The following is a 25769-nucleotide window of genomic DNA, read 5'->3' as shown; positions in this document are numbered from 1 at the left end:
TAATATAATAAATACAAAAATAGATCAACTTCTGCCTTTCAGATTAATCTTTTGTTGAATTTTATTAGACCTGGTGTCATATTTTGTACCAGTTCCTGAATAGATGACGACTTTTGGCCATTGCTCCATCATCCTTCTACAATGACAACAAAAAAGTATTAGGCTACGAGTTGACACGGTTAATTTATCAATTAATATATAAGAGTTGCAAAAAATTATTTCGTTGGATTACCAATTCACTGATTTCCCCCCTCCCCACTCCCCCTCAAAAAATAAATAAATAAAAAAATTTAAAATAGTAACAAACCTTTTTTTGATCCTGTTTTCTTGACTTCTTTTTTTCTCTTTTTCTTTATTCCACGAGAGGCAAATCCTTGTTCCGATAACAAGGATAATGAATAGAAGAAGAGCTGAGATCACTGATAAAGAGAGTACCCAAACCAACATCAGTGGAGTTTCCATTTTATAAGGATTCTCTGTCAAACAACATTAAAATCAGCTAAAATTAATTTGTATAAAAAGCAATTAATCAAACCGACATTTTTTTAATTTTTAGCCTTTTATTTAAGTGTTACATAAGTAAATGATATTTAAGTGCACCAAAAGTAATATTTTAGACCTGCAAGGTTTAGTAATTAGAACGCTTTGTCCTTACTACATGAGGTCCTGGTTTGAAACCTCACTGCTTTAGGCTGAAGTGCTTAAAAAGGATACAAAGGCAACTGTAAATTAATTGGGAGTAATAAAAGTTACTTGCTGTAAAACCACTCTTTGCTGTAAAAACTAATTGCAAAACCAGTCCCAACATATCACACATAAATATAAAAGTAAAACAAATGTTTAAATTAAATAAAACACTATTAAAGCATACCAGTAGTAGGATCAGTTGATGATACTTGAGGCGTGGTTTCAACAATTTTAACTTTCCAAATTTCCAAACACAATTTTAAGAGCTCAACATCAAAAAGAATTTGTTGCACAGAAACTTGACTTAATGAGAATGGTAACATACCAATGTTTCTATCTTGTATTAACTCATTCAAATCAATTTCAAAACTTAAAAGTTTTCTGTTGTCATTTATTAACATAAGCTCTTCTATTACATTCAGTGGTAAGTTAATATTATCAGTGGATACACCTTGCTTTCTTAAAACAGATTTAAGTAGGTCACATTTCTGGTTTAAACTTCCAAAAAGGTTATTTCTTCTTAAAATCACCACAAGTTTTAGAATATTTTGATTAGATAAGAAATCCATCAATCTCATAAAATCTTTATTGTTTAGAAACTGTAAAAAAATGTGGAAAATTGTAAAAAGTTGTTAAAATATAAACATCAGTACTTTTCAAATTCCTAGGTCTTTAAAGTACATAAATAACTAAGACTATTTTAAGATACACGACATTGAAAGACAATTTGTACTTTACATATTTGTTTAAAATCAAGGTAAACAACAATAAAATCTGGGAAGAAACAGAACTTGGTTTAAATATCTATAAAACAGTTACCTCATGCCCTTCTGAAGCAGTGGTTTTCTTATTAGTTGTTGTTGGAGCCATTTCTTTAGTTGTTTTAACTAATCTTTTGGCTGAAAAAGTAAATACACAATTTCAATAAATGCTTACTAACCAGTTTAACAAACTTATTAATAGAAACATATAGTTTAGTGAATTGTTATCAAACTTGTTTTGTATGCTTCTTTTGTGGTGACCGGAATTGTTTTAAGTGCAGTTGTTTCTTCAGATGTAGTTAAGAGTTGACTAGTTATTGCTGTGGTGGAATCCTATTATAAAAGAAATCATATAACCTTAAAATTAATTGCTAAAAAAATAAATTGACATAAATTTGTGTTAAGCTTTAAAATAGAAACAAAATAACCTATTTTTTAAATTAAGCCAATACTATGTAAAAAAATGCCTTGAAACAATTTTAACATAAGGTATTCCGGATCATATTAATTTATCACAGGGTGATTTACCTACCATAGTACTGGGTACAACTGTAGTAAACAAGGGAATACAAGTGGCATAATCATCAGCTAGTTTGTATCTATCATGACATAAACATTGGAATGGTTTTCCCACTCTACTATCATCACAAATTTGGTCACAATGTTTTCTAGCTTTATCATTACATTCATTTATTTCTAAAAGGATTTATAATAACCTATGTTAACACTTTGTCATTCTTTAATACTTACCATAAATGTAAAGAAATTGTACAGAAAATTAAAATCATATTATAGTCAGATATGAATGTATGAAAAAGGGGCAATTATTTAAAGTGTAATAGTACATAATTTTCTCTATTAAAACTTTTGTGCAACAATAAAAACTGAACTATAAGTCTACATTTAAAAATTAAAGATTACTGTGTCATTAGTGTACCTAAGTTTACCTTTGCATGTTTTCTGATCTTCATTTAGAATATACCCAACCTCACAAATACAAAAATAACTTCCAACAGTGTTATTACATCTTCGTTGGCAACCTCCATTATTTGTTAAACATTCATTTTGGTCAATACAACTTGTACTGTCCTTCTGTTAAAAGATATGTAGATTTTTAAAAAATAGATTTTTATTATTTAAATTTTTTTTATATCTATTTATTATTGATGTAGGAGGCTGACTTTACAACCTAAACATGGAGTAATACCTATAAGTCTAACCCAGTCTTGAGTTGCTATGGCAGTTTTGGATATTATAGATTATAATTGCCTGATAATTAAGCTGCTGATTAAGTATTGGCTCAGCAGATGTTTATACTGTTTAAAGCGCTATACCAAAGGGTGCTACAGCATAGGAAAAGTCTTACCCAGCACCTAATGTAAAGCCATCTGTTCTGACCACTACACCACGCTGCTGGTATAACTAAATATTAATGTAAAAATATGTATTTTGGTTGCATTAAGCTTTATAATTACCTCTAGTTCATATCCATTTGAACATGAGCATTCAAAATCACCAGGTTTGTTTAAACAAAGACCTTTGTCAGGATCACAATCATGTGTTTGTTCATCACATTCATTTATATCTAAAACACACAATCATATATTTTGTCTCTAACTAAAACATGTTTTAAATGTTGTATTTGTTGCATCTATATATAATGGAGTTTAGTGGATAGTATATAAACATATGAACAGTGTATAGGCTTACAAAATAAATAAAACTGCCATTTGTAAAGCTTGGGTAAACTATTGCTAGCAAACATTAGTTGTGAGTTGCGACCACATTTCCATAATTAAAATACCAACCGTAGGGCGAACCATCCACTAATGTTTAACAATAGCATTGGTTTTGTCAATTTTGATGCATCTTTTTATTATCTGCTACGTAGTTTAATTGTAGCCACCACTTTTGTGAAAACAAACTAAATAAAATATAATTTTTGTAATTCTACAAACCATCACAAATAAGAAGATTTCCTTCTTTCTTCCTATAACCTTCCCAACACTCACAAGTATAATCTCCTGGTTGGTTCACACACTTTGCATTCTCACACTGGTGCGCCGCTGGTTGGCCAAACTTTAACAAACATGGGTTGTCATGGTAACATGTCTCACCGTTGCCCGAGGTCAAGGTGTCCGGACAGGAGCCACACTTGTAAGGTCTGACATCAGAGTCGACGATGTCATGGTCTGATGATGTCATAACAGTTAAGTTTTCTATGCACTCTACCCCAACAAAACAAGGATTTTCGCTAAAAATAATAAAAAATATCTAATTTTAAAATCTTACCCTAGCATATAGTCAGAATTTTTGAACTTAACCTCTTTTTATTTGGATGTAAGAAGGTCGAATGCGCAACCTAAACATAGAGTAACATCAGTTACTGCAACCCAGTCTCAAGTTGCCTGCGGCAGTTTGGGATATTATAGATTATAATTGCCCAATAACTAACTGCTGATTAAGTGCTGGCTCAGCAGGAGTTTATACTATTGAGAAAGGACAACACAGCTTTTCTAAGGGCACTACAACATGAGAGCAGTAGGGATCGAACCCAGGATCTAGTATAGTAAGTGTTTAACTACTAAACCATGCAGTTGATTATTGTTGGTTCTTGTTTTAATTAAAGCAAACTTTTAACTGTAAATACCTGCATGGACTTAATTTTTCTTCACATTTTTCCCCGATATAGCCAGCCATACAATGACATGCTGCCTCAGTCATAAATGGTCCATCATGATTGGTTGGATCAGTGACACAAGAGCTTATTGTTGGGTCACAATCACATGTAACAATGGTGGGAAATATAAGTGAATTTGCACCAGCAGGGTTGTCAATTAAAATTGATATTTCATTTAAAGATTCAATCCCTTCAGTTCTAAAAATCATAAATCACTTAGTTAATAAAACTTTTTTAATCAATATCATTGTAAGGAATATACTGAAGCATAATGGTAACTTGTAATAAGTTAATATTTGAATTATATAATTTTAAAGTGTCTAACCTAAATTTGTAAGTGCCATCTTTACTTTTTGTAACTTCTCCTTGATTTAATATTGTTACAACATTATTGGTTCCTGTGACATTAACTGTTACATCATAATTGTTTTCACCAACAAGTTGAGCAAATACATTTGCTTTTAGATCCTTTTCTGGCATTTTTGCTTAAATTAAAATAATATAAAGTGTTAAAAAGAAGGACTACTAGATTTTAGGTTGTTAAAAAATGGCCCAAAACCACTTGATTTAGAGTTTGCATTTTAAATATAATAAAGCTTGGTAGAGGATAATATGTTCAAATAATAGGCCTACAAAATAAATAAAACTGCTGTTTGTGGTGTATGGGTAAATTATCGCAGGCAAATATTAGTTTAGCCCATAATTACAAGATTTTAAAATGCTGATCATATGGTGGGCTATCACTGGTTGTAATAATAGTAAACACTTACAAATTAAATTAATATTTTCGAATAGTTTTGCAATGGAATCAGTTTTTTCGGCTTCACTTTTTTCAATGTTTGAAAGCTGAAAGCTCATTGGTTGATCAAAGTATGATGTCACAGAGATGTCATCAGGATATTGTGTAAAAAAAGAAACTTGTTCGGGTGGAAGTTTAAACGCATCTGAAATTGTTTTTAAATCACCTAAAAAAAAACATGTTTATAAAAATAATTTAGTCAAAATTTTATTCTATTCTACATCAGAATATCAGTAAAACTAAAGTGCAATTGCTAAGAATTAAAAATGTTTACTTATACCTAGTTTATAAATACAACAGTAAAGCTGTTTTTAAACTACTTTAAATTTCCAGATGACTTACATGAAAGAGTTGCCAATTGTTTTGTAACACTATCAAACTCCTTGGAGAAACATTTTCCGCTTAAAGTCAACAATCCTGAAGTTGTGAGAGAAGGGTTAGTGATGATGTCATCAGGTAGTGATGTCATAAAAGTTAAACCTTTATCTGATTGGTTAGTTACATTTATAAAAACACCTAAAAAGTAAAAAAAAGAAAATTAACAGCTTTAAAATTTTATTTTAAAGACATCACATAGGAAATTAACATAAACATCCGGCTATCTAATATATTCTTTAAATTGTACTAAGTTTTAAAAAGTAATTAAAAATATTTTCGCGTCCATTATTAGCTAGATTTGGGGTTTTCTGGTCGAGTTCCCAATTAAAACAATTTTTACTTACCATCTCTACTGCCAAAAGCTGCCCAATTATTATCCACAATAAACTTAAAATCTTTGTTTCTATTACTGTCACATGATTGGCCATCAATTAAACATGTGACTGCTTCGGAGCTTTCTGATTGGCCAGAATTAAACTGTACTGTTGCATTGTTTAAATGTAGACCAAGTGCTGTAATTTTAGTATCTAAAAAATTTAAAATCTGTAAAAAAATTTAACGAAAGTTTTTTTTCAAACTCTTACCATCAACCCTAGCAATAATGTTGATTAAGTCCTTGTTTTTGTTTTCAATTTTTAACAACCTAATTTCTCCTTTTCCCTGCAGGTTGATCACATGACCTGCTGTGGTCACCATAGCAACACCATTTTCTCCAAAACCTGAATATAATTACATTTGGTTAAACTTAAATTAAGCTAAGATAATTAAATCTGAATAAGAATAAACCTTTTTATGTTATGTGTAAAACAAAATAAATATAAACTTATTATTCTTGATTAATTAGTTAAAAATTAAATTAAGTTAATAATATTTTTTACCAAATTTTTTAGGTTTGTATTTTTCATAAGTAGTGGGCGGTCGTTTTCGAGTAAAGAATGAACAAAAATAATTTGATTTAGTTTCACTACAACAAGTTTTCATCATTGTGACATCATCAGTTTGATTGACATAATAGAACCCTGCCCCTTTATCAAAACCGTTCACACCATGAAGTAAAGGAGAACTGAGTTTGTTGTTAAGATAACAACAATCAAAACTACCACCTAAAATTTAAGTTTAATAATTTTATATATATATTTTATCCTCAATATAAAAAGGTCGACTTTACGACTTAAACATAGGGTAAAATAAGTTACCCGAACCCAGCTTCGAATTGCCGTTGTCAGTTTGAAATATTATTACGTATAATTGAACTGCTATTTAAGTTTTGGCTCAGCAAGAGTTTAAACTGTTTATAGCACCTTATTCAAAGGCACTACAGTATGAGAGCATTGAGGTTCAAAGCCAGGACCTCTAGTAGTGAAGCTAAGTGTTTAAACCACTACACCAAGCAGGGTCATAAGAAGATACAAGTAGTTGAACTTGTACTTAACCTTAAAGTCTATTATATAACTAGACTAAATAATTAATATCTTAATAATTTTTATAAACTTACCATTTTCAAAATCGAACAACCATTTATAGCAAGTTTTTTCATCGTTACCAGGCAACTGCATCCATGTGACCTCTAATTCAAGCTGTATTTGTTGCTCACTAGGTGGACATGAGTTGATGACCTCCAGATAATGTTGTTTAATATCTTGTTGTGTATTAAACCATTGATAGCATGAGCTTATAGGGCCAGTGTTAAATGAAACATTAGGTGTTAAGTTATATGTGTCTTTGCCATTTGATCTGGTACTGTTAAAGTATATCTAAAAATACAAAATCTTATATTTTTAAAACAAGATATTTTTCAAAAAATAAGACTAATTATTTAAAACAAACATACATCGTTTAATCTATAAACATTCGATGGATTCTCTATGACATCACTATCCTCCCAATGTCCTGATGCATTATGTTGCCATCTACGAGGTGTTTCCCCCATTATGACATACCCGGACATAGCTTGGTAACTATTTATATCGGTTGGAACCTCGTATACTGGTCTCCAGTTCATCAAACCATCTTCATAAAGGTTAGAGACAAAGGTTCGAATCCCGTCGGTGGCAACCACACTTTGAAATGTCATTTCCTAAAAAATTTTGGTATATTGCAAAAAGATTTTAAATCAAAATAAAAGAAAGCAAAAACGATAAAACTGGCAATTTAGCTGTAGTACTAAAAACAATCGGGTTCACCACAAAAGGTCCTGGATTTAATTTACACTACTTTCACGCTGCAGTGCTCTTGAGCATAATGCTACTAATGGTTTAAACTTTTTCTGAGCCAACACCTAATCAGTAGTTTAATTATTGGGCAATTATATTCTATATTATCCCAAACTTACAAAGTCAATTAATGACTAGATCAGGTAACTGGTGTTAACTCTGTGATGAGGTTGTAAAGTCAACGTTTAATTTAAAGGACTTACTGAGTCTTTTATTAAAAAATCAAGTTTTACCTCATTTTTAGATGGCCATGGTGGGACCATATTCTCCCAGGTCACAACCATTACAAAACTGGGTTGAAAATTTGATGGAAATAATTGTTGAATGTATTCAGATAAAATATATTCCCCCCTTTTTCTCTTTGCTTTTGATTCCTTCTCTTTTAACTCAAACATGTCATAAGTGTGATACCAGAGCTAGAATAAAAGATTTTAAAATAATATTAGCTTGGAAACCGCTCTTAAAAGTTAAAATGTTAATTAATGATTAGAAGCTTTAATTAGCGTTTAATAAACTTAGTTTAATAAAATTAGCGTTTAATAAACTAAGCTTTAAATAAACTTAGAAACTTTAATTAGCAAATCTAAGCCTTAACTAGCAAAAAAAAGTAAGCCTTAACTAGCAACTTTTTGGACTTTAAAAAAACAATAAAAAAGTCTAAATTTTGTTAAATTTTTATTGATAAACTAAGTGCTATCTTTATTTTAAGACAAAAAAACTAATCAAGTAAAATAATTCCATAAATCAAACCCACTTTGCTGTTTTCACCAAACTTAGAGTCAGTCCACAATGGGGCGATTAATGCACACACATTTTCTCCTGGGACAAACCCTTCTGATGTCATAACATCTTGTGATGTCATAATAGGTCGAGAGTTACGATAAGTAGGAATCCAATCGATATTAGATGATGATGAAAGGTTGCTGATGATTATAACTCCATTTTCTGTAGCCTTAAAATTATGCAACATTTATATTATACGACACATTTAAATACAATATCATAACAATAAGTTTAGGTAACTTGTTTAAAGTAAACAAAATCTATAAGTACTGAAGTTTAGTAAACAATGTTTATGTATGCCTAATTAAAGGGCCTACAAATTTTTTAAAAATGACATTTTTGGTCTGCATGTAAATCATAGTGGGCAAATATTAGTTGAGAGTTGCAACCACAGTGAAATTAAAACTTACATAAACTGATTTACATTTCATCTCATTATTTTTAGCATCTTGTAGGGGAATAAGTGATGGAATTTCAACAATATTTGTAACCATCTCTCCTGTTCCTTTTGACCAAACTTTAGCTTGGTTATCACCAGTTGAAAGACCATGCTCAATTAAACGAGACTCTAAACAATAAAAACTTATTTTAATATTTGTCCCAGTAATTTTGTATATTTGTACAGTATTGCCTCTGTTAAATTTGTATACTTATTATATTACTTTTCTTAAACACACAATCTTATTGGCAAAGTTAAAATGAGGTTTTTATAACAAAATGTTTAACTTATTCTACTTTAAAACATTTTTTGTAACGTAAGTATTTAAAAAAGGCAAGAGACCTTTACAATCTCCAACAAAACCAGTCCCATTTAAAGCCAAACTTCTGAATCCAGGTTTGCAAACACAATTATAACCTGGTTGTCTGTTATAACATCTTGCATTCTCATCACAAGTATGTAAGTTTCTTCCACATTCATTTATATCTAAAAATTACGATGATATATTAAAACAGAAATTTGATTACAATTTAATACTATTCTGAATAAAAACTGATAAATTTTAAGCAATATATTTAAATTTTTTTTTGTATATATCTTTATCCTAGGTGTGAGAAAGTTGAATGCGCGACTTAAACATAGAGTAACATCAGTTACTCCGACCCAGTCTCGAGTTGCCTGTGGCAGTTTGGGATATTATAGATTATATTTGCCCAGTAATTATGCTGCTAATTAAGTGTTGGCTCAGCAGGAGTTTGTTCCGTTTACATCGCCTTACTCAAGGGTGCTACAGCATGACATCAGTGGGGATTAAACCCACAACCTCATGTGTGGTGTAGCAAGTGTTCTTACCACTACACCACGCTGCCAGTAAATATTTTAATATTGTCACAATTAAGTTATATTACAAGTTTTACAATAAACAATACATTAATGTAATAATAAAAAATAAGATTAAGTAATGTTAAAGTGTAGTTCATAAAATTAAAGTTGATGCAACTATATTTCATGATTTACCTTCACAGTATCTTCCATCACCCTCAAACCCTTGGTCACAAACACATTCATAAGTTCCATAAGTGTTTATACATTGCCCATTACATGAGTTTTCCCCACTTGAACATTCATCTATATCTGCAAGAAAGTATAGGATAATATTATATATATAGGAATGTAAGTAGCCAGTAAAATAAACATGTAATTTATATTATCTTTAACCTACCTTTGCATTGAACAAAATTGTCATTTTTATCCCTTTCTTCAATAACACCTAAACATTTTGTAATTGTTTCATAATAAAAAAGCAAATGTTACAAATAAAAAGGCAAATGTTACAAATGTTTAACCTAAGAATGCATTTTAAGTCTAATTGTTTGACCCAACATATAGCCAAAATTATCAAATTATGTCATACCAGTGAGGAATAAAATTACATTAATTTCTGAGTAGGTTAGCTTAAGTAAGCCAATGTTTAACCATGATGCACTTATAATTCATTTGTTGGTGTTAACATATCATATTATTAAACAAACCTTCTAAGCAAGTACATCTGTAAGTTCCTGATGTAATTGAGCAGAAAGCCTTACCAGATTGTTGACCACATCTGTCTGTTTCATTTCCACACCATTTCCATAAACCATCAGGACATTCAGCCGGATTACAGTACTCACTCTTAATTTATGAAATAATGTTGTTACATTTAAAACTATAAAGCTGTTTCAACAGGCATTAAGCAGTTAAATATAACATCAGTCCCAGACTTATTGTCCTTTGACCTCACCAGCATTTCTTTACCAAATGTCTTGACAACCAGAAACATTTAAACTTTAACAGCATCAACAAGTACTTTGTGTATGTTTTTTGTTGGAAAAAAATTTAAGCCTACCTGAAAGCCAGACCCCTCACACATTTTCCCCTTGGGAGTTGGTTTTGGATCATCACAAACTCTTGTCCTTATTTCTAACCCTGCATCACAAGTTGATGTACAGTTACTCCAAGCCATCCAGCCACCCCAGTTCCCATTTGCTGTAAAATAATTAAAGCTTTGTGTTACTTTAAACCCTGCAATAATATGTTAAATAGATGGAACAGACAAAAAGATAAAAAATAGACAAATCACAGGATCTTTATAACTATATATACAGTCCAGTTCTTTAGGCCTTAGATTAGCCATTTAGAATGCCCTATGAGCAAGTAGTGTAAGTCCTACAAATATTAAATTTGCTAAGTCACCTTCAGCACAGGTTTGTCCATAGTAAGGATCAAAACATCGGCAATTCAGCCCAAAATCTGACTCTATACATTTCCCACTATTTATACAAGGTTCATCATTCTTACCACAATTAATTTTATCTAAAAAAATTAGATGATTTTTATTTTAAACTTGTAAATTTAAAACTGATTTTTAAACAGAGATTACTTACAGTAATAGTTAGGTAAGGCGCTATAAACAGTATAAACTCCTGCTGAGCCAACACTTAATCAACAGCCTAATTATCGGGCAACTATAATCTATAATATCCCAAACTGCCAAAAGCAACTCCAGACTGGGTCAGGGGTACTGATGTTACTCCATGTTAAGGTTGTGAAGTCAACTTTCCCACATTGAAAATAAATAAATATAAAATTAAGTAAGATAAATACCTTTACACATCATTTTGTTTCCAACCCAAGTATTATTGGGTAGACACTTTAACTGATCATCTCCACTTTCAAACATAAAATCAGGTCTGCAAATATAAGTTGCTACTTCCCAAGTTACATTATAAACTGAGTTCTTACCATCAGGGGGTAAACCACATGGACTTTCTAAATTTAATAGAAAAAAGGCAAGTTTTTTAAATTAAATAAACCCACAACAAAAAACTGTTAACAATTATAGAAATTGTCAAAACAAAAAAAACACAGATAGACAACATAAAAATTAAACGTACTAATTATTTTAGTACATGTAGCTTAATTTTAAACATAAACTGTTAATTAATTTTAAATTTTTTCAGAAAATATAAGGCCTTTTTATAAATGCCAAAGGTGACATGAAACTTTAAAGAAATTTCATCAAGTAATGATTTTTAATAAATACATCTAGCTTAACTTTAAATATAAAATTTTAAATGAACTTAATAGCTTACTTACCTATAGTCACAACATTGCAATTAACACCATTTAATAAACATAAAATCCAAAATAAAATAATTCCAACCCACATTATTCTTGATTTTTAACTGAACTTAAATAAACTAAAGTATATGCAAAGCATTCGCAACTTAAACTTTGTTAATAATCTCATGAAATTTACAATATACTCGCTTAATTTGACTATCACAACAACTTAGATCTTAAAGAAAAATGTTTTAAAACTTGTTCTACTTTAGATGCCATCTTACACTGGCTCATATTTAATTTATATTGTCGCGTACATCATACTTAAGAACACTAAGATCTTACTTAATTGGATGGATCTCAATGTTATTGCATTAAATATTAATTTTATATTTATATATAGACTACTTATGTTAGATGTGAGAATTTACTGATGTTGAAAAAACATCAAAGTTTAATTTAAAAAATTTTGTATCGTTAAATTTTTAAGATTTTTTAAAAGTTGTTTAACTTACAGTTAAAAATTTTACAGCTTAAACATTACTTTATTTGGCTTATTATTTTTTTCCAATATAAGTTATACATTTTAATTATTAGATAATCATAATATCTTGTACCCAATTATATAGTCTTACTATTTGTTTTATGTATTTCATTAAATTAAAATATTCTTTGTATTATAACGGTTTTATATTTAATTAAACTGTCTAAAACTAAAAGAAAATAAAACTAAATTAAATATTAATAACCTAAACAATATGATTACTGTAACATAATGAAATTTTCATTTAAATTTAATACTTTTTATAAATTGAATTTAATTTCAATTTAACATATAAATTAAATGGTGTTTATTGGTCTACAATCTAAAACTAAATTTAATTGTTACTTGTTTAAATTGGTTAATTTTTAATTGTAAATTGGTCTACTTTTTGTCCCAATAATAATTTTAATTATTAATTATTTAATATAACCCCTTTTGATTTTCCAAGAATTTTAAACCATATTTAGCTTAATTAGCAATATTTTAATTAAATTTTTATCTATTTAAAAATACAAATATGAATGTTAGAAATTATTCCCCCCCCCCCCCCACTAATTTTAAAATTAAACAACAATTAATTCAAATTTTGATTCTTTTAGGTAATTAAATACCAAAGCATATTTTAAGGTGATGGGTTAGTAGTTTATAATGATGCCCGTAACTTTTTGGGAACCTATTAAAACCATGAAATTCATCCGCCGCAAAGTAGTTCCCAAAATTAACATTATTTTCAATTAAGTAATTTGACAAGTGTGCCGAATTCTGAATATTAGATAAAATTTTTTTTTTTAAATTTAAGTTACAAATATATATATTTATTTTATTTGTTTAAACTGAAAAAATATTTTAAATGCCATTTAATGTACAAGCAAAATAAATATCTAATAAAGTTTAGTTGACAATATGTGTATGTATTAGTTAAGAGTTGCAACCATATTACAACAATTAAAATGCCGTCAGTTAGCCTATCAAAAAGTCATATTAAAAATTATAATCTACTTTTTTCATTTAAAAAATAAATTGTTTAAATTTTAATTAGTTGTATATTTAACCTAAAGGCATGTAAAACTTACCTGAATATGAACGTTTTCATCACTTGTTCCATGCACTATGACAAAATAATGTTTGGCATAATTCTCCCAATTTTGCATGGCTGATGATAAAGTATACCCATCCTATTTAAAACACAATTTAAGTTTACACATTTATCAAAAATTAATGTTATGTATTTTTTGTATCTGATAAGCTTACTGGATTAGTGGTAGGGACATCCATATACTTTTCAGTGTAAAGAGTATGGTAATAGTGCCAATCTGTAACTGGGGCAACTGACAAACCACATTTAAATATTGAATCACTGTCTTCTCCAATAGTGCGGGCTGTAGCATAACTTAAAATAAAAAAAAGTGACATTATCAATTATGTGGCTAATGGCAATATTTGATTTTAAAACACACAAGGTTGTGGGTTCAATACCCACAGCTTTTATGCTGTAGCACCCTTGAGTAAGGTGCTATAAACGGTATGAATTCCTGCTAAGCCACACTTAATCAGCAGCCTAATTATCTGGCAATTATAATCTATAACATCCCAAACTGCCACAGGCAACTCAAGACTGGGTCGGAGTAACTGATGTAACTCTATGTTTAGGTTGTGCATTCGACCTTCTCACATCGAGGATAAATATATATACAAAAAACGGTATGAACTCCTGCTGAGCCAGCACTAAATCAACATCCTAATTATCTGGCAATTATAATATCGCTAATTGACAAAAGCAACTCGAAACTGAGTCAAATAGCTGCTAATGCTACTTTATGTTTAGGTCGTGCACTCGACCTTTCCACATCGACAACAAAGATATATAAATAAAAACTAAATAATCAGTTTTAGTAATTCTTTGGCAGGAAACAAAAACCAAGTTTAAAATCTGCATTTAAAATTACTTTATTTCAGACATTTAGTTTTTTTTAAGTACCTACCCTCCGTAGGATCTTCCCCAGATTGCAATCCTGTCATCATCAATATAATCAAACATCCTTGAGACTTGCCTGGTTGCCTCTATTTGATCAATAGGTTCATACTGACCAAGCTTGTTGTAAACCTAAGGAAAAAGGTATCTACTTCAACCAAGTAAAAAAAGTTTTTAAATGGGCCAGTTAAGACCCTGACAAAAAAAAGTATCTCTAACTCGCTATACTATTCGCAACTAATTTTTACAAAAAATTACAAATTTCTACATAAAAAAATTTTAGTTTATAATCTTAGTTTTTGTTAGAGTCCAACTCACCATATGCATGATATCATCGCCTCTGAACCCAGTTCCTCTTCCATCAAAGGTCATCACTATCACATCCAGGTTGCTACTAGCAACGTAGCCTCTAGCCCAGTCAATCTGGTAGTAATCCGCAGCATGTTGGTAACCAGGACCTTGAATACAAAAACTGTTTATTGTTTTTTTAAACAATATGTAACAAATAAAAGATGGTTTTTGGCTACATGTACGTACAAATAACACACTACTGTTTAACCTAATTTGAAAAATAAACAACTAAACTAATTACTTCTAATTTTTTCTAAAACTGTATTTGTCTAAGAATACAAGCTACATTAAAATTGCATTGTTTATTGCATTAAAATTAAAAATAAAATACTTTACAGCTAGTAAAAACAACAAATTAAGTGCAAAATAATTAAAAAAATCTAGCACAAAATATCCTACATATGTATCAAGTTAAAATAAAACATGATCTATACATAAATTATGACAAAACATTAGATTATATCCCAAAACATTGCTTCATCTTTTTGTTCAACATTCTGTAAAGTGATTGGTATCTGTTTTGGATTAAACCCATGTTATGGTCGTCGTCAGCAGCAAAATAGAAACCAAAATCAACCTAAAACAAAAATTCTGTTTACTATGCTCTGCATTATATTAAAGCTAAACAAAAGTATTTTGTAATTTTAAAGATGTACAGATTTTTTTTTTAATAAATTAAAAGTTTAAGTGTACTCAAGTTTCTATCTTTATATAAGAAGCTTTGGTGGAAAATTATATATATATTTATGCAAGTCCAATTTATAGATCTACATAATGTTGTTTTTGGTGCTTAATTTAATTATCACAGGCAAATATTTGTGAGGTGTGGGTAAATTATCGCCGGCAAATTTAATTTGACAGTTGCGACAATATTACAACAGTTAAAATACAACTGCATAGCAGGCTATTCCCTAGTTATAAGTTAACAAGAGTAATGGAAGCATGTCTTTTTTCTATTTTAGTAACAGTACAGTGCTTTACTTACATTATTTGAGATCAAATATTTAGAGAGAAGAGCTGAGTTTTGGATATGGACATTTTCATCCCTAGTTCCATGAAATATTGAAAACTTGTGAGTTTTAAAGTTTTCCATATTCTGCATTGCTGTAGCTTTGTCATAACCATCCTATAAAACAAAAAGTTAAAAGTTCTAACAAAAAGTATAATAAGTTTGGTAATCCTTATATAATGGAGCTTGGTGGATGATATATTTATATATATATATGTGTATATGTATGTCCAATTTATAGGCCTACATGATATAAAAACCTGCTGTTTGGTAAAGTGTTAAGAGTAAATATAAGTTGAGAATTTTGAACATAGTACAACACTTAAAATATCAACCATAGGGCAGGCTATTGACTAGTTTACTACAATAAAAATGTTTAAAAAATCATTTAAATTTAATTCTTAGTTTAAAAAATTATTTAAATATAACAAAATTATCACAGTTTTAGTATCAAAATATGACAAATATTAACATACCCTATTATGTTGTGGTTTAAGCATGTATTTCTCAGTATACAGTGTATGGTAAAGCTCCCACTTTGTCACTGGTGCAACTGCAAATCCACATTTAAAAACATTTCCTGAATCTTCACCAATGGTTCGAGAAGTAGCATATCTAGAAGAATAAAATTTACATAAAAAAAACCTGGTATAATCTATACATGATGAAGCTTAGTAGACTATATACATATGTATGTGTATATATCCAATTAGTAGGCTCACAAAATACATTAAACTGTCGTTTGTTGTGCAGGGTAAATTATTGCCAGCAAATATCAGTTGAAAGTTGTAGCCAAATTACAACAATTAAAAAGCTAATTGTACTTTGGGCTATCAACTAGAATCAATCAAATATCAAAGAGATCAAATTTTCCTACCATTATTAACTGCATTATTAAAATTTACAAAGCTTTACCTTCTTTTAATGTAAAATAATTTGTACAGTAAACGAAATTTCGCATCTAATATATTTATAATTTAAATTAGGATAATAAAAAAGTGCCTACCCTCCATAAGACCACCCCCAAATTGCAGTCCTAGTTGAATCAATAAATGAGTTTTGCTCAGCAAGAATTCTGGCAGCATTAGCTTGATCTATTGGTTCATATTGACCCAGTTTCTTGTATACCTGAAAAATAATATTAAACAAATAGAAAATAATTGAATTGAACATTTTGCAAATGATGAAATTATTTATTGATTAAACAAATTGAATGATGAATTAAGCTATATTAAATTATAATTAAAATGCCAACTTACCATATGCATGATATCATCTCCTCTGAACCCAGTTCCCCTCCCATCAAAACTTAAAACCAAAACATCAAGAGAACTTGAAATATAATCTTTCCAGGAAACTGAAAACCTCTCTGTCACTTCCTGGTAACCTGGACCTTAAGAATAAATAAAACTTTAACTTGGCAATCTAGACACTAAACTTCAGTTTCCTTACCTTTAGAATAGTTTTTTTAGTTATTTTAGCCCTATCTAACTTGGTCTATGCTTTGTTAAAGTAACTAAATCTTAACTAAATACATATGAATAGCAACTATTTTGTATACATACAATACTATGTAAAATTAAGGTAGTTTAAAATTTTAAAGAGTAAGAACTAATATTAATATAATCAGTACAATACAAATCTAGTACCATAAGATAACTGCATAAAAAAACATGTATGAGCGTAAATTATATCTTGAAAAATACCTCTTATTTATATTGTGATATAAACTTACTAATTCTTAAAAAATAAACGAAAATTTTACTAGTTACTTAAAGTTTTCAACTTACCGGAGTAAACTTGAACAAGCATCGGATATTTCTTATTTGGATCAAAATTGGGAGGTTTGTGTAAAGTGTAAAACCAATCCTGCTCGTAACCTGGTAACTTGATTGTCCCATAACCTCTATCACGAAAATAGTACTCTAAAAATTCAGAAATAAATTTAAAAATAAAGAGAATAAAATGTAATTGACATTTAAATTTACCATTTAATGTAGCTTGTAGATCTGTGTTATTTTCTGCAACTCTTGAAAATTCAAAATCTCCAGTTCCAACATTCTTTTTTAATAGTAAAGAAACAGGAGGGCCTAAAATTAATAAATGTTTTTTATTACACCTTAACAAAAGGTAGACAACTAAATTTAATGCTTTAAACTTAAAATATACAGTGCCAACACCCAGTCTTAGTATAAAGCATAACTAAATAAATAAAAATGTGAAAAAAATATTGACTAGATATAAAGAATATTATTAACTAAATAAAACATTTCTATCTTTTTACATTTTGTGCGTAAAAAATTTTACTAAATTAATAAAAAAAAACAACTGTTAATAAACCGGCAGCGTGGTGTAGCGGTAAGAACACTTGCTACACCACACATGAGGTCATGGGTTCAATCCCCACTGCTCTCATGCTGTAGCGCCGTTGAGTAAGGCGCTATAAACGGTATGAACTCCTGGTGAGCCAGCACTTAATCCGCAGCATAATTACCGGGCAATTATAGTCTCTATAATATCCCAAACTGCCACAGGGAACTCGAGACTGGGTCGGAGTAACTGATGTTACTCTATGTTTAAGTCGTGCATTCAACTTTCCCACATCGAGGATAAAGATATATACAAAAAAAAAAAATAAAAAAAAAATAAAGTGCTTACCATTAGCAGTTCCGCCACAGTTAATCACCACAAAACTTCCATCTTTACTGAAGCTCGGTGTCACCCAATTACATCTGTCTGGATATTCAGTGTTATATTTGCAAGATATACATTTCCTTTCTTTGTCGTCACCCCTAGCTAAAGAGTTTTTATTAGATACAAAAATTAGATACAAAAAAGTATTTAAATCAATAAATACAACAAATAAATTCATGTATTACCTTAATACTAAGACTAAAACATAGTGAATTTACTTAAAACAATTGAAAAAACAAGTCTAATGTATAAAGATTTTAATAAACATTTCAAGATTAAAAAAATTAAAAGTGACAAAAAATAGATAATGTCACAATTAACCTTTTGTTCTCCACAAGTGTCGGATGCGGGGAAGTCCCATACCAGGCTCTGCTATATTTTCAGTACTTGTAAAATATAAGAAATCAAAGTCAGGATCATAAAAAGAAATTGCTTTATAACCACTGCTTGTGTCTGTAACCTGTAAAATAAATTAATTAATATACAGATGACATATAAGGTTACATACAGTGTATATCAGCACAACTTAAGACTGTGTCAAGGTAATAATTCCCAACTGCTCTTATGCTGAAGCGCCCTAGTTTAAGGCGCTATAAACAGTATAAACTCCTGCTAAGCTAAAACCAACCAGCAGCTCAATAATAGGGCAATCGTAATCTATAATATCCCAAAATGCTAAAGGCAACTCGAGACTGGGTTGGGGTAACTGATGTTACTTTATGTTAAAGTCACGCATTCGACCATACCACATCAAGAATAAATATATGTACAAAAAAAATATAAGGCAAATTATACACTGAATTTGTAATGCCTGGGACAAAAAAAAACTTAAAAATAGTCTATACAATAATTTTTATAATATATTTATGTACTTTATGATAAATAGTCTCCAAAATGGTCCATTATACAAAACTTACTTTTTTTTCCTAACAAATGTTGATCATATAACAATTTTACCAAATATTTATTTATGTTGTTTCAGCAAAGTATAATTACTTACCTCAAATTGGCCTGAAGTTCTGTAATCCACATTTTGGGTAAGAATATTAAATCTAGCCAAGTGTGGAAAACCATCATGAGATTGAGTGTTGAAGAATTCAGTGTTGTTTGATACTGGGAAGATGTGGGAAGGTTTGTAATGACCAACCCAGCCTGTTGTACTCTCATAACTTAATATTGGAACTAAAAAGACAAAAATTTTAAGATTTGAACTTGTTTTTAAAACAAGAAATATATACCAGAGTTGTGTAGTTGTTAGCACTTAATTACTTGGCGTCCTGGGTTACCTATGTTTATGTTTAGACTCTACACCAAGTAAAATAAAACAAATAAATGATCTATAAGTATAACTGTAGTGTTAAATTAATTGCCCTACTAGTAATTTTTTTATTTTTAAAACTATTTCGAAAACTATTACAAATTTTAATTAGCAAGCAAAAAGATTGTGAATTTTAAAATTTTTAAATATATAAAACAAGCTGCGTGGTGTAGTGGTAAGAACACTTGCTACACCACCATGAGGTCGCGGGTTTAATCCCCACTGCTCTTATGCTGTAGCACCCTTGAGTAAGGCGCTATAAACGGTACGAACTCCTGCTTAGCCAGCACTTAATCAGCAGCATAATTACCAGGCAATTATAATCTATAATATCCCAAACTGCCACAGGCAACTCGAGACTGGGTCGGAGTAACAGTTGTTACTCTATGTTTAAGTCGCGCATTCGACTTTCCCTCATTGAGGATAAAGATATATACAAAAAAAAAAAAAAAAGCTTACAAGTTGTGCAAACAAAATTGTTTTCAATTGTGCACAGATCAGTGATAATTTTATTTGCAATCCTGTTCTTCCATGTTGGTACAAACGTGGTGTCACCAATCCATTCTGCTGAGTTTAAATAATATTCACCCCAAGCAATAATATCCTGAAATAATAAAGTTTAAGCTCGGATTGTTGCATTTTTTTAGTGTATTTCTTAACGTAAAAGAACTAGTCATGCACTGCTTTAAAGTTGGAAGTTTAATGGTTAAAATATGGAAGCAACTTTGAACTAATATTTGTTTGCGATAATTTTCCCACGCACCACAAGCAGCAGTTTTATTTAATTTGTAGGCCTATAAATTGAACATACACATAAATATTGTCCACTAAGCCCCATGATGTTGAGATATAGATACTAATTATAGTTTAAACTTCCAAATGTAAATAAATGAAATCTTGTGATAGTAGTGACAACACTAATTCAAAATAGGCCTTGTGACAGTTTGTATGCATTTAGTCATTTTTGACATTATTAATATCTTTTAAAAATTTTAAAAGCTGCTTTTAATTGTAATTAAAGTCCACAAGTATTGTTATTTTCGTAGTGTTATGTAACAGTAGCATAGGCATATTATTAATTAAATAAATATTAATATTCCACTTTAAGTTTACTTAATATGATCAATATTTAAACCAGGACAACATAAAGTTTAAATTGTTTGTTATTTACTTTCTGTTGGCATGTAAATATTGACATAAACATATATTGTGCAATTATATTGTTGCCAGCTAAAATTTGAACATAACTATTAAATTGAAGTCTAATAACCATTAACAAACTATATATAATTGAGCTTATTGGACAATATATATGTATGTTCAATTTATAGGCCTACAAAATAAACAAAACTGTTGTTAGTGATGCCCAAGTAAATGATCAAAACAAATTTTAGTCAAGAGTTGTGACTAAATTAATACAATCAAAATCTTGACCAAAGGGCTAGCTATTGACTAGTAAACAATAAATTATTTGTCTTTCTTTTTAATTTGTGTTATTTTAAATATGCATACCTCTTATATATATTTCGTTATAATTAAATTCATTAATTTATATTTACTGCTGTTGATTTGACATCTTGTTGAACCGGATCTGTTGTTGCATTGAAAACTGAAGCAACTTTAATAGAAGTATGAGGAATTGGGGTGTCAGGTTTGGGGTAAGGGTAAGTGAATATTTGGGGGTACTGGGTGTCCCCATAAACAGCCAAGTCATACTGTATCACATTTGTTTCATTAATTCTGTGTTAAAACAAAAAAAGTTAATTTTTAAGGTTAGAAATTGTTTAATCGATAAATACTAGAGCTTAGGCTATATATGTGTGGTACACTTGGCTTCGCTACATGAGGTCCTGATTTTGATTCCTACTGCGTTCATGCTGTAACACACTTGAGTAAGAAGCTAAATACAGTATAAAATTCTGCTGAACCAATACTTAATCAGCAGCTTAATTATCGGGCAATTATAATTTATAATATTTCAAACTGCCACAGGCAACTCGAGACTGGGCAGACTGTGAAGTCGACCTTTCCACATCAAGGATAAATAAATGTAAAAAAATAAAACATACGAAGCATAAACAAGATATTGGCCATCAGGTGACCACCACATAAGAGAATCATCATCTGTGATCTCAATCCAATGCAACCAATCAGTGATTCCATTATACATCATTTGTTCATTCCCGTTGCTTGTTAGTCGGTAGGACTTCCAAGTTGTGTTAAAATCCTGGTAGAAAGAGAAAAAAAAACAGTTAAATATATCACAGTAAAAAAAAAAATTTTTAAGTCTATTTTAAATTGAAGAATTAAACCAGTAGCATGGTGTAGTGGTCAGAACAGTTTTTACTCTATAATGGGTCCTGGGTTCGATCCCCGGTGATTTTATGCTGTACCTTAATTAAGGCGCTATAAAGATATAAACTCTTGCTGAGCCAGCACTTAATCAGCAGCACAATTATCAGGCAAATATAATCTATAATATCCAAATTGTGCATTCAACCTTTTCACCTCAAGGATAGGATATATAAAAAAAATAAAAATATAAAAATTACAAATCAATTAAATAGTTTTAATTTAAGATAGTTGAATCTTTAAACAAGTTCAAAAGTGAAATACTAGTTTTCTACCTTAACCATGTAGACATCAAAGCCATAAACATAAGCAAAATCATGGCCAACTGTTGACCACTTGAATTTCTGAATTCCCTCAGTATGATTAGTTTTAGGAAATATCTTCAAGCTAATATAAAGTTTTAAAACAATAAATATTACCGATATAGTTTCTTACCAAGCAAACATGTGGCATAAGTTTGTATGTCCTAACATAAGCATTTTTAAGTAAACAGTTAACAATAATAATTCTTTAAGTATGAACACAATCAAAAGGTTAACAATTCGGTAATTTCCTTAGGTCAACAATCTTTAAATGCACTGCCTTATATTTTATCTATACATTTTGTTTCTTATTTGAGTACATAAATATTAAATAAATACAGAACTGTATAATTACCCAGTTTTATCAAAAATCTCCATAGAATAAGTTCGTACATAATGAGCATATCCCTAAAACAATTTATCAAATTTAAATTGTGATATGCTACAAAAATATATTTTTTTTAAACTAAGCCAAAGAATGCAAGGTAACAAAAGTTACTTTAGGTTTAGGATTATAAAGTCGACCTTCTCACACCATAGATAAATAAATTAAAAAAAACACAGTGTAGGAAACTTATCAGAATAATATTCCGAAATATAGAATGAAAGATTTATACTTACATCAGTTAAATTTGAAGTAATGGCAATGAATTTTTGATCAGCAGATACTGACCACGAATATGGATTTATGACATTGTTCTGAAACAACATAAAAGTAGTTGGTGTAAAAAAACAAATAAAAATGAATAACAAAAATTAAACAAATTACAGTTAAAAATGCCCGTATTCTGAAAAGAAATAGTTTTACACAATTCGTACCACAAATGTTAGAAATAAATAAAGCAATGTTAATATTCAGTAAGTGTAAATACCCAGATTTTGGATGGAAATAATTCCGTTATAACTCCAGTTTCAATATGTTTTGTTTCAATAGCACCACTGCTGTTTCTTTGTGCATAAGAATCACCTAAACAAAAACATATTTAATCATCACCAATTTAAAAATGATGAAAAAGTTAAAAATAATTGATATATAAATATAAAATGTATCTAAAAAATATTATTTTAGTACTCTAATCTTAAATAAATATGCTTGACGCAATATTGTATTAATTAAACATGCTTTTTACTTTTAAATTTGCCTTTTTCTAGCGTCCATTTGTTAAATTGTTATTTTTTATTAAAGGGTTTATGCAATGTTTTTAAAAACACGTGTGACGTAAGGGAAAGCCCCATTAACGTAAATACGTAACTCTTGTTTATTTCAAAAAAATTCTGTAGACTTAAAATTAATTTTACCCAAATATTTAAGAAAATATACATTTAATTTAATAAAAAAGGTTCTTACCAGATATCCAGTTTGGATAAAAAGATTTGGATCTGAATTTCCCGTTTAGAAAATCGTCGAATTCCATGTACTTCTTATCAGCTTTTGTCGACGGTATATCTGGTAAACAAAAGTCATTTGTATATTAAAAGTAATTCAGAAAGTTGGCTTTTTGCATAACAAAACTACATACGTTAAAACTTTTAGGTACCTCGCTTTTCCCGTGAATTTAAATCTTTATTTCGCGAGGTCATCATTCCCCAAAATGCGAGTACTAAAACTGAAGCAATTATAAGAGAGCCAAGAATTGCCTTGACTTTCCGACCCAACATATTTCTTGTTTTAAATGTGCGCCCTTAAACTAAAATTCAAAAAAACGTAAAAGTATAATTAATGACAATTTACTGTTTTGAACTTAATATAAAATTAGAAAAGTTACTATAACAGTAGGCTAGGCTACATTGGTTACTAATCTGAAATTATTGACAACAGTTATTAAAACATTGTTTTCTAGCCTAAGCAGCTCGTTAAAAATGGCCTAAAACAAGACCAGTTTTGTAAGTTTAACTGGCAAAGTGAAATTTAAAACGCCATACTACCAAACAACTTGCAAATAATTAACCATAATGCAAAGAAACAAAATCGCATTTTTTAAACTCTGCAAATAAAAATATGTTTGCTTATTATGTGAAACTGTTTGTACAAGCAGACAGGTAAACAGTATAAGGCAATTAATCACGAGTTTACTGCTGCTTTTGCATTTGTTTTCTCGAATTAAACAAGCAAGTGTTATAGATTAGTATAGCCTGTTGTAGCCCCAAACTTGAACCATATTACACAAATATTGTGTTTAAACATTAAATAAACACCATTATTTATGTAAAAATAAGTTAGTGTACACATACTAGAACACATATCCAGGAGAAAGAAATGCAATATGTTGCATAATAAGTGTTTAATTTTTGTTATATTATTAGCAAACAAACGGGTCATCAAGCAAACTAAAAGTGCATATCAACTTATTTAGTAATGCAAAATAACCACATACTTACTTGAACAATGATAGACGTACAATTTGCGCATTAGATCATCAAATAAAAAGTGATATTGCTTGGGTGCAAGTCAATGTCAAGTATAACTGTCATGCCATATTTAATTCGCGCCGCCCCTGCAGCTTAGCATAAGAGCGCCCACCGCAACGACTGATGGTCATGGGAAAATGCAATCAGGTTCTTCACACATTGTTGGATTTACGAAACTTTGTTTTGATGGCTTGGCATGTTTTAAAGAGGGTTTAGCTGCTTAAGTTTAAAATTAATTGCCACCTTGACGATTTGTAATTCGTCTTTTAAAGAAACCTTCTTTTAAAGTCAATTTTTAAGCTAAAAATCTTCTAGTTTTGGACAAGTATTCCGCATTTAAATAAGTAATAAATAACACCATGTTTACTTTGATATATATATCGTTTTTAATAAAACTTTTTTCATTTAAACAGCTTTAAAAACTTTTAATGAAAGAAACAAAAACCTAACGTTAAAAGCGTTGAAGCCATTAGTAAAAATACTTCCCCCACCGGTAGAAAACAATGACCACCCCTGAACTCATCTCGAGTATTTACCTTGTGCACGTCGTACAGGAATGCTTCGACAGTTAACCAAACCTTTAACAAACTAGTTAACTCTTCTCGTGTGAAAATGAAACCACGACCATTTTAAGATCAATTTGTGGGCAAGAGTTTAGGTTTTTTTATGCTGTTACCCCGAGTTTTAAGTCAGGTAATTAGCTGGGAAAACGTGTCTAGTAAAACATGGAGGAAAATTACTCGGTTACGGGTCAACCGAGCGTTTATATTTTGACATGGGTACTTTAAAAATATTTTTATTGCAAGTGAAACTAAAACAAGGAGATTTATAATCCATAAATTATGTAACTTGATCCTTAAGTTTAGGATGTGAACCATGAAAAGTAAATACACACCAAAATAAATCATATTCTTTGTTAATTTAAACAAAACAAACATACAAAAGTTCTTTCTTTGAACTTATATAAGTTTTGGAT

The 25769-nt window shown here is 29.8% G+C and overlaps 2 protein-coding genes across 2 annotated transcripts; both read right to left on the bottom strand.

Annotated features, from left to right (window-relative positions):
* Nucleotides 1–24: 24 nt before the first annotated feature.
* LOC145755346 (mucin-like protein) lies at nucleotides 25–11948 on the bottom strand. Its single transcript, XM_082571571.1, has 29 exons — nucleotides 11876–11948; nucleotides 11384–11548; nucleotides 10973–11092; nucleotides 10626–10765; nucleotides 10273–10411; nucleotides 9963–10010; nucleotides 9758–9874; nucleotides 9083–9226; nucleotides 8712–8869; nucleotides 8273–8470; nucleotides 7752–7934; nucleotides 7137–7382; nucleotides 6801–7059; nucleotides 6184–6408; nucleotides 5890–6024; nucleotides 5650–5832; nucleotides 5270–5443; nucleotides 4899–5093; nucleotides 4454–4613; nucleotides 4099–4326; nucleotides 3407–3702; nucleotides 2924–3033; nucleotides 2396–2540; nucleotides 1981–2144; nucleotides 1682–1781; nucleotides 1507–1586; nucleotides 872–1286; nucleotides 308–476; nucleotides 25–136 (listed from the first exon to the last, which is right to left on the bottom strand). Exons 1-29 carry the CDS (start codon nucleotides 11946–11948, stop codon nucleotides 25–27), a joined length of 4881 nt encoding a protein of 1626 aa, XP_082427697.1.
* A 1041-nt stretch (nucleotides 11949–12989) lies between these two features.
* Nucleotides 12990–24043, bottom strand: LOC145755345 (dipeptidyl peptidase 4-like). The gene is made up of 19 exons (XM_082571570.1): nucleotides 23923–24043; nucleotides 23733–23831; nucleotides 23257–23351; nucleotides 23006–23083; nucleotides 22740–22792; nucleotides 22358–22469; nucleotides 21800–21957; nucleotides 21290–21470; nucleotides 20190–20334; nucleotides 19413–19594; nucleotides 18734–18872; nucleotides 18377–18514; nucleotides 17707–17808; nucleotides 17509–17643; nucleotides 14677–14816; nucleotides 14369–14490; nucleotides 13638–13776; nucleotides 13460–13561; nucleotides 12990–13148 (listed from the first exon to the last, which is right to left on the bottom strand). The coding sequence occupies exons 1-19, from the start codon at nucleotides 24041–24043 to the stop codon at nucleotides 12990–12992; spliced, it is 2400 nt and encodes a 799-aa protein (XP_082427696.1).
* Between the last annotated feature and the right edge of the window lie 1726 nt (nucleotides 24044–25769).

Source organism: Corella eumyota, chromosome 6, assembly GCF_963082875.1.
Source record: "Corella eumyota chromosome 6, kaCorEumy4.1, whole genome shotgun sequence".
NCBI lineage: Eukaryota > Metazoa > Chordata > Ascidiacea > Phlebobranchia > Corellidae > Corella > Corella eumyota.
Note: the sequence above shows the minus strand (reverse complement) of the source record. Positions and strands in the feature narration are given on the sequence as shown.

What these genes read in the sequence shown, in the direction of transcription:
- LOC145755346 (XM_082571571.1), bottom strand. Translation starts at nt 11,948, where the DNA reads ATGTGGGTTGGAATTATTTTATTTTGGATTTTATGTTTATTAAATGGT. An exon ending in CATTATTGCTAGGGTTGATG is followed by an intron (nt 5,833 to 5,889) that starts GTAAGAGTTTGA and finishes TAAATTTTTTAG; the next exon opens with ATACTAAAATTACAGCACTT. An exon ending in AGCTTTTGGCAGTAGAGATG is followed by an intron (nt 5,444 to 5,649) that starts GTAAGTAAAAAT and finishes TTTACTTTTTAG; the next exon opens with GTGTTTTTATAAATGTAACT.
- LOC145755345 (XM_082571570.1), bottom strand. Translation starts at nt 24,043, where the DNA reads ATGTTGGGTCGGAAAGTCAAGGCAATTCTTGGCTCTCTTATAATTGCT. An exon ending in ACACTTGTGGAGAACAAAAG is followed by an intron (nt 18,515 to 18,733) that starts GTTAATTGTGAC and finishes AAAACTCTTTAG; the next exon opens with CTAGGGGTGACGACAAAGAA. An exon ending in TGGGGAAGATCCTACGGAGG is followed by an intron (nt 13,777 to 14,368) that starts GTAGGTACTTAA and finishes TTTTATTTTAAG; the next exon opens with TTATGCTACAGCCCGCACTA.